The 9,577-nt window shown below is 33.9% G+C and overlaps 1 protein-coding gene across 1 annotated transcript; it reads left to right on the top strand.

Moving 5' to 3' along the window:
• Positions 1–2,424: 2,424 nt before the first annotated feature.
• LOC147391840 (zinc ion binding protein) lies at positions 2,425–7,859 on the top strand. The gene is made up of 4 exons (XM_086417102.1): positions 2,425–2,744; positions 2,835–3,030; positions 4,739–5,323; positions 7,509–7,859. The coding sequence occupies exons 1-4, from the start codon at positions 2,590–2,592 to the stop codon at positions 7,698–7,700; spliced, it is 1,128 nt and encodes a 375-aa protein (XP_086273228.1). The 5' UTR covers positions 2,425–2,589; the 3' UTR covers positions 7,701–7,859.
• The last annotated feature ends 1,718 nt before the right edge of the window (positions 7,860–9,577 follow it).

The following is a 9,577-nucleotide window of genomic DNA, read 5'->3' as shown; positions in this document are numbered from 1 at the left end:
GAATATTAATAGGAATTTTTTGTGAAAAACAAAATCTTTAAAACATTCTCCCCCTCTCCACTGGTCAGTTCCTCTCTCTTAGTCTATGGATGTCTTGAAGAGACTAATGGTCATCTACTTGCTAACCTGTGTGTAAAGTTGTTGTCGCTGAAGCAAAGAGGAGATTGTTGTTGATGTTGTGAAAGCAACTTGCTGAATTAAGTATATTGTTTTGTTCCATGATGTTTAACCTATTTGATAACTCTGTTCAAAATTTTTTGAATGAATTTAAAACTAACGTTTCAATAAAAATCAAATTGATTTTTTGTCATATAACTTATACCTAAAAATATATATTCTTTGCCATGTGTGAATCCATTCTTCCTCTACTCTATCCATGCAAAATTATTACTCTCTTGCCAGTTTACTTATATGATAGCTTCACCTATTTTTTAATTTTGAAACTTCTAAACATTTTCAAAATAATCATACAATTGTATAAATAATAACTTCAAAGGTGCTCTTTAGTGAGGTATTTTTTTAGAAAGGGAGAGGTCTTGAGTTCAAACCTCATCGTTGGCCAACTATAAGGATTTATCCTAACTTACCTGATAATTGTGATTTGTGGGATATTACAAATACCCTAAGAATTTAGGTGAGATATAGTCCTCTAAGAGGGTAGTTACCTCTTCCCTTCTAGTTGGGCTTACGGTCGGAACACCCTAATCATAAATAAATAAATTGAAAGGTTCCCTTTAAAATATTTCTACCCAATTTTTGTCTTCATTGAATATGTTTCACTCCTTCTTATTGCCAAATGACATGAAAGAGGTGGATGTCAAAAATATTATGCCTATGAATTACAATATAAATCATTATAGAACATAGAAAAGATAAAAAAAAATAAAAATACACTAGACACTTAAAATATATATATTTTGAAAGAAACATGTTTTGAAAAAGAAAAATAAAATAGTTTGGAAACAAAACATACAAATCAAAAACAAAAAGTTTTCAGAAAAAAATAATAAAAAACCTTAAAATAAAGGGGGGCGTTCACCTGTTTTTATAAGATGAAGAAGGAAAAAATAGCAAAGCAAAAAAAAAAAAAAAAAAACCTTGAAACGAAAAAAATCCAAAATAAAGAGGCGTTCTCTATTTTTAAAAAAACAAAGACGAAAACAGCAAAAAAATACAATAAAAAAAAAGTGTTCAAAAAAAAAAAAAAATCTCCCATTTTATTTTATGGGTAAGCTAGAATTGCAATCACGCGTTCCCATGTTCTTATAAAACATAGAAGAGAGAGAGAGAGAGATCGGGGGGTCTTTATAGGGGGGTCAATGGGTACCCATTTAATCAAAATAAAAAATCCCAATTTCGATTCCCTTTTTATTGGAACCTATTAGAGTTGGATCTAAAAATGAAATCGAACCGATAAGAACGAGGACCATTAGGTTCTATCCAATGGGTACCCGCGGGTACTTGAAATCAATTTATTTTGTCATTTCTTTTTATATTATAGATGATTTAAGATATTCTTTTATTTCATAATTAATGCCTATTCTATAAATTTTTTCAATTTTTTATATCAATTATCGATTGAGTTTAAAACAAGTTATCTCTTCTAAAAATTTATTACTTTTTAATAAGATAAAATTTAATTTTTGAATTTTTTTAATAACTTATGCCGTTAGTATAAAAAACTATAACTAAGTTAATGATTTTGTAGATACTATGCTAAGTTTTTGAAAGGAAATTTTTTTTATAATGACTTAAAATACTTTTTTCTCATTCGATTCTTGAGAAACTTGTTCGAGACCAAGACTCAATCAAATGAGTTCTTCATTCATTGAATTATAAATCACTACAAGTGAAGGAGATAAAAGATTGACAGAGATTCCCTTTATAAATTAGGGTGAACTCAATAATACTATTGGTAGTTATGGAATCATATTAGTTATACATCAGTATTGCGCCTGATTCCTTTTCAGTCAAGTATAGTGTTTTCTATCCCATCCCTTTTTATTCCCCAAGCTCTGACCTTGGGTTTCCGCTTCATTCAAGTCAGGAAAAGTCACTAACAAGAGATAGATTGCATTCTAATCGACAATCTTTCTCAAGCGAAGGTTCTAAACCTGAACCGTCTTGGTTTCAGGTATGTACGAGACAGATGGACAAATCAATTTTTCGAACGAGATTTAAAACCCCATATTCATTTTTCTAATTTTCAAACGATATTTCAAACATATTAGACAACTCGTTCTGAACGACTAGGTATCTGGCATGGACGAGACTAGACGCGAAACTGAGTTTTAAAACCATGGTGGGTACTTGTCTTTTTTTTTTTTTCTTTTAAATGTAGACCGAGATGACTCGCCCGAGTTGTCTCGGTCTCCAATAAGTTACAAAGTCCAAATCATTCTTCGAAGTGGGTATTAAAGGGTTTTTGCCATTTTTCGAAATTTAAATTTAGCGTATTTCTTCAAATTTCGAAAACCACTAATTTTTTTCTTTCAGATATCAGAATTACCAGTAACACAGATCGATAAAACACAATCCCTCGATCGATCACCATTAGGATTTAGGGTTTCGATCCTCAAACAGAGAACAATGAATCTTGGCGATCTTAACAAGGTCTGGGAGGTCAAACCTCTCAAAAAGCCTGGTGAAGAAGAAGCAAGAAAGATTCTCGAGAAAATAGCGAAACAGGTTCAACCGATTATGCGAAAGCGTAATTGGAGGGTTAAGCTTCTCTCGGAATTCTGGTAAAAAAATTTCCTGATTTTTTATTTTTATTTTTAATGAATTATTCTCATGGAAATTACAATTTTTAGTTAAAACGTGAAAAATTCCAGCCCGAACAATCCGTCTCTTCTAGGGTTGAATATTGGAGGAGGTGTGCAAATTAAGCTTAGATTACGGAGGCCGAACAGAGATTGGGATTTCTTCCCTTTTGATCAAGTTCTGGATACCATGCTTCATGAACTCTGCCATAATGTTCATGGTCCTCACAATGCTGTTTTCTATAAGCTTTGGGATGAGCTTAGAAAGGTATTGTTTCACTCTTCTCATTATATTTTCTATTTGCAAAGATTGACAATAAAACAGAAATAAAAAGTAAAAAAAAATCCTTTTTTCTTTTCTTTTAAAGTAGAGATTAGTAGTAGCTTAGACTTGTAACAAGTTGAATCTGAATTCCATTTAAACTCTTGAACTTGAATCGTTTAATAAAAGGGTAAGGTTTGATTTCTTGGATATGTTGATATATATATTTTATTATTATTATTATTTTTTTCATTTAAGCAACATTAATATGTTCTATTTATTCTGGTTTTTGTTACGTGGGTTGGCCATTTTTGGAGTTATTTATGCTATATTTTAACCTTGGATCTTTTAAGTTACACCCACTCAAAGTGGTCATATGAAAGGTTTAAGATCTTGTCTCAATGCAATGTTTTGATTTAGAGAAAAATTTATACTGTACCAACTGAAACATTCAATGTTTCGGGGTCAATGTTTCATATTCGAACCATGGTCATATGTGCCCATTTTATTATTTATTTATTATTATTATTATTATTATTATTATTATTATTATTATTGTTTTTGGTGTTTCTACTGGGCAAGCCTATTTTTAGTGAGATCTTTAACTCAGTGATGGCGGGAATTGAACCAAAGTTTATGGTATAATCGCCCATAGACTTCATCAACTTATCTACTTGACACTTTCACTCGTGATTACGTGTAAAGTATTCATGCCCATTTCATGGATTTGATTTGTCTATTTACCTATATGCTCTATGTTCTTGTATGCATCGATAAGGTCTATGTATATTACTGGGCAATTAGCTCTTTGCAATCGGAATTTTGATTTGGTAACTTATTAGCAGACCTCTCTAAATAGATAGTTGCAACATTTCTAATCGTAAAATAACAGGTATTAACTACGAAAGTGATGGATAAAAAGTGTTGCCATTCCAGAAACATAGGTTCTGCATGGACAAATCTCTGCTTATGATTACGAACCTCATCCAAATGTCACCTCTATAAATCGTCTTCTTTTAATTAAAAAAAATAATGATTACAAGCCAGAAGTGTTAGTTTAGGTACATTAGTTTCTTGGAAAGTCTAACTTCAGGTCTTACAACTTGGGTGTGAATGAGCTGGTTTTTCCTCCCAACGTTATACGAATTTTTGGATTATGAATTAATGATGAAGAAGATTAACCATGACCCCGATTCCTTTTTCCTCTTCTGTTTTGAGACCATAGTTGTTGGAAAGTTTTTGAAGATTTCGGTCCATGAACACATTTTGCTAAGGTAATTTCTTGTTTATATATTGAATTACTCTACTTGGTTGAAATTTCGGCCTTGAACTTTGCTGTAACCACTTTGTGCAAAGTCTAGAGAAGAGTCATCGAATGTGAAGAAAATTGTCTATTAAGTGATGTGGTGCGCAAGTTCCTTCTTTATATATATATCGTGGCATCGTGCTTTTCTTCTCAACTTTTAATCTAAGATTATATTCTCTATGGATATAGTGTGCTTTTGTGGACTGAGCATATGTAATGCTTACATCTTGATTCAATTCATGCCTTTATTTCTTTGGTTGTGCTTATAAAGTATACATCCTTTGATTGGGTGGATTGAAGTGGTATAATTCTTATATACCTTGATACAATTCTTGCCTTTTCTTCATTAGTTTAGTTTCCTTATAAAGTATCCATCCCTTTCACATTTACTTTAATGTTCTTCTTCAGGAATGTGAGGAGCTAATCTCCAAAGGGATAACTGGCACGGGGGAGGGGTTTGATCTTCAAGGGAGACGTTTAGGTGGGTTTTCTCGTCAACCCCCTTTGTCAACTCTTCGCCAAACTGCACTGGCTGCAGCAGAAAAGAGAGCACGTCTTGGTTCTCTATTACCTTCTGGTCCTAAACGTCTTGGTGGCGATAACAATATTATGGTCGCACTGAGTCCAATACAAGCTGCCGCAATGGCTGCGGAGAGGAGATTGCAGGATGATTTATGGTGTGGATCTAAATCTTTTGAAGTTTCTGATGAAGAAGAAAGTAGCTCTGATGTGCCTCAGAACCTTGCATCTGCTGAAAGCTCAAAATATTCTAGTGGTTCCAATACCCATGCCTCGGACACTACTACGTGGAAAAAGAGCCACGTGTCAGATAGTGGTTCATTTATTCAGTCATCTAAGGTGGGATCAGAATCTAGCTTTATGGACAAACCTGTGAAGGCTTCCACTTCTGGGTCCATACATAATCATGGGGTGGCAGATAACATCGAGGGTAGAGTGATTTGGGAGTGTGGGAAGTGCACTTTGTTCAATCCGGTAAATGTTTTGACACCAATTTATGATTTCTTCATCATTTGATTTCTAGTAAGGTTTTCTATTTTGAGCATATGTGTTTCTTTGTTTGGGAGATGTCATATTGGGATGCTTATTGAGTTGGAAAAAGCCATCATCTTCCCCCTTTTCAATTGTTTTTTGTGTTGTTTACTTTTTATTTTTACAGTAGGTTTCGTACTAATCTAATTATTTAAGATTTTCATATCTTGTAAGGAGTGTAAGTTAAAAAAATTATCTTTGATTAATAGATATAGATCAAATTAGCAATTCCGAGTACAGTAAAAATATACTTCAGAAAAGCTAAGAAGCCACAATAAATGACTAATCAGATCTTACTTTTAAGCTTGTTACAAAACCCTCTCCAATCTAAACAAAAAGTCTTAGAAGAAAAACACCCTCAAATCACCTTAGACCAATAGAAACATAAATCCTAGGATACTAGCAATGACAACCTGAAAAATATGTTCTATCTTGTCAAATAACAATTGTTCCTTTCTTTTCAGATGTCTCAACATCCAGCAAATGCGGTCAAACTCTATAAAATCCTTTCTCTGAGATTAAGATGATATCGATCTAGGGAAATGAGATCACACTTTATGAGTGAGATTGCAATAGATAAGTAAGTGGTAGACAAACTCAACAATAGCTTTACTAAGATAACAGAAATTCACAGAAGTAATGATATGGGTGATACTGTTAACTAAAGTTAGGATTCTTTCTAAAACAATATATCAAATAAAAAAAGATAGCTTAGATGGGTTATTTGGGCCTTGTACAACTATAGTTAAAAATCTCAGAGGCTTTACAGGCAGAGGGGGTGTTGTAAAAAGATTTTGACAGAAAACCTCCATCCTAACTTCTAATCCACACCCCTTCAATCATCAGCGGGATGGATGGGAATGAGAGAGATATGATTTGTATAAGACTAGCATCTGAATCAACTTTCCATCATTGAAATTTCTGAAACCGAAGTCCCAAGACACCTCATCCCCGACCCAATTCATAAAATTTTGAATTGGCAACCTCCACTTTGGTGAAATAAAGTACAAATTTGAAAATTGCAAGTCAAAGTGACGAAGAGACACACTAGAGATCCTCCCACAGTGGACCTTGGTTCCTTTCCTACCTCGAAGGCACTCCCATGAAATTCTGGAAAGACTTTGAGGATACCGTTGCGGAGAAAAACTTTATTAGAAGTTCCTAATTGAGAAGTTGCCAAGAAATGGTGTTTTATTCTCTTAAGCATATTCTCCACTTGTTCCTTTCAATCCCTCCATAGCAGAGTGTATCCTTTGTTAACAATGTGCCAATGAACGGTGTTCTGCGCTCCAAAATCCCAGCTCAATTGCTCTTACGATTTACAAAGAGGGGGGTGGGGGGTATAAATAACCCTGTCAACTGGGAGCACTTTGCTTTAGCTAAGTCAATAAATCAGGGTGAGTATAGCCTGATATTTCTAATGTTTTATTCTGATTTCAGTTGATTACAATCATCTTATCACCATTAGAGACCTCAAACTATCCTTCGTGAAACACTGTATTTCTAATGCAGTGGATGCTCATAAGCTGTATTTGTTATTAAAAATTTCAAGAGAGTTGGGATATAAAACTTATAAACTATAATAGAACTATTTTCATTTTTTGACATTTTTCTAGTTTTTTGAGATTGTTTTTTGGCAACTAGTTCCTTTATTTGAGTTTCTACTGTGTATCTCAATTTTAATTTGTAATGTTAGACTATGTTAGTTGAAGTTAATGCCATGGTGCATTACAGTTGACAATGAGGAAAGGACAATTGATTAACTTAGGATGATTAAGTTTACTTGAAAAATGAAAGGAAACTCTTGCACTGGTGATGAACCAAAACATTTTTACTTCCAACTTGGCATGTGGACTACCTAAGCATTGACCCAAAAGTTCAATCAGAGGACCAATTGTTGTATTTTTATTTTATTTTTCCTTTTTGAGTGAGTGACCCATTCTAGTTTTGTACAGTCTCTACTTCGAAAATTAATATTACCTGCTGATAAGTCTAGTCTGTTCTCGTCCAGTTTATCGTTTGAACTACTTATTATTCCATAAGCATGCTATAATATTTTCCTGTGAGCCACTTGCCTCCCTAGACCTCACTAATGCTACTATATGACAATTATGGTTGATTATTGCAGCCGTTGGCTCCAATATGTGAAGCTTGTGGTAGCCAAAAGCCAAAAGATGTTGGAACAAAGTTCAAGATCTGGTCATGCAAATTTTGTACCCTGGAAAACAGCGTGAAATTGGAGAAATGTGCAGCTTGTGGGCAGTGGAGATATTCGCATGGAGCACCAGTGGCCACTCCAGGACTCAATCTTGGCACCTGAGAGTTGTCACTCAGAAATGGGTGTCGTAAAAGCCCAAACAAAATATTTTGTTAGTAATTTTGTATGTATATGGATTTTATGCCAACTAAAACTTTCTGTATTTGTAATTATTGGAACTGTTTGACTTTAAAGATCAGCATAAATTTTTTTTTTTGGTAAGCTTCTGGTTTGCATCTAGAACCACAGTTTTGGGTTTGATGATATTGATGGATCGTTAAATTGCCTTAAGAGATATGTGTTGTTCAGGGTTACTTTTGTTTCAGGCTTTTAAGCGATTAATGAGCTCTTTTCATGGTTTTAAAACTTGTTTTGACATCTCTTCCCGTCCATGAATGAGACCGAATCGTCTTGAATGAGTTTTCCAATATGTTTGAGTTGTCTTGTTCAACAATGAGAAAAATGAACTGTCATTTTAAATCTCTTCTGATACTTTGACTTGTCTATCCGTCTCGTTGGTGGATGATATCGAGACATATTGGACGAGTCGGCTCGGTCTCTGACAAGATTTAATACCATGGCGACTCAAACTAGTGTCTGGTGCGCCAGACCCAAGTGTCTTGGCTTGAAGGTATTTATCTGGATCGGACTTGGCCCTACTTGTCAACCTGGGTCAGTTCTAAGAGAATTCATTTGTTCGATCTAAACTCAAAAATCAGTCTCATTGATGATTCTTAAATCTTAAAGACAAATTCTAGGGGTGCAAATAGTAAGGCAAAAAAGTTCATGGGCTCGAGCTTTTGATCTTCCTAACTGCTCCCAACAATAAAGAAATAAGAATAATTATTTAGAGCGGCTATTGCCACACCAATTTTTGCTAACGCAACACAAACTGTGTGCAATTCTTTGGTGATCAACATAGGAATTGGAATTGGTGTGACATTAGCAAAAGTTGGTGTGGCAATAGTAGCTCTCTTATTATAATTGCTGATTCTTAAAAAATAACCGATAACGTAAAAGATGGGTCCTATTGGTTATTGGATCGTTTGGATGACCCCTGAAAGAACTGGTTATTGCTTTTATTTATTATTTATTTTTGGGTGATTTACACGTACCCACTCCATGTTTTAGTGAATATTTGAGATAATCCTTATGTTTTCAAACTGGTGACATGCCCCTTGACCACAGTCTCCCTAAATAGAATAATGAAAAATGATCTAAATGCCCTTAACTTCAACCAGTAAATATATATATATATATATAAACCGAAATCAGTCCTCTTTAGATAGAATAAGTTAGATTTTCTACAAGGGTTTGAGGGTGAGGTTGAAAATGCTAGAATAAGGATGGAGTTTGAATGGTTTAAAAGTAATTTACCATAGGTTGAAGAACTTGATATGAACTGAATTTGGAATAAAAGATACGTTTTCGTAAGAAAATGAGGGTATTTAAGTCATTTTCATTAGAGTATAATAAAATAGTGAGGTCAAGTTTGGGTGCAACTTGGTTCAGTTTGAGGTCAAATTGTAATCGAACTAACATAAGTCGATTCCAATAAATAAGAATCAGAACTCAACCAAATCAATCCAAACTAAACTAAGCTCGCTTTGGTTTAGTTTGATTCTATGGGTTGCCACTATTTTACAAATTGGAAGTAACATATTTTAATGAAAAAAATGTGCATAGGACGACAAACCATTAATCTATCTATAAAAACCATTAACATATGCCCTAACTCTTAAAATAATTCATAGGGTAGTTTAGGTGGAATGGTTTGTTTACGATTACAGATCTATTGATGATCCCAATGATCGTGCTTTAAACAATTGATAGGGTGATTTAGGTGTACCCTTCACCCTTTATTTGGTGAATAATGGGAAATGCCTCCCTTGACTTGCTAAATGACTTAAATGCCCTCATCTTCATACTCTAGCTAACCA

Source organism: Akebia trifoliata, chromosome 11, assembly GCF_017979445.1.
Source record: "Akebia trifoliata isolate Shusen 1 chromosome 11, ASM1797944v1, whole genome shotgun sequence".
Classification (NCBI taxonomy): Eukaryota; Viridiplantae; Streptophyta; class Magnoliopsida; order Ranunculales; family Lardizabalaceae; genus Akebia; species Akebia trifoliata.
This window is presented reverse-complemented; position numbering and strand designations above follow the sequence as displayed.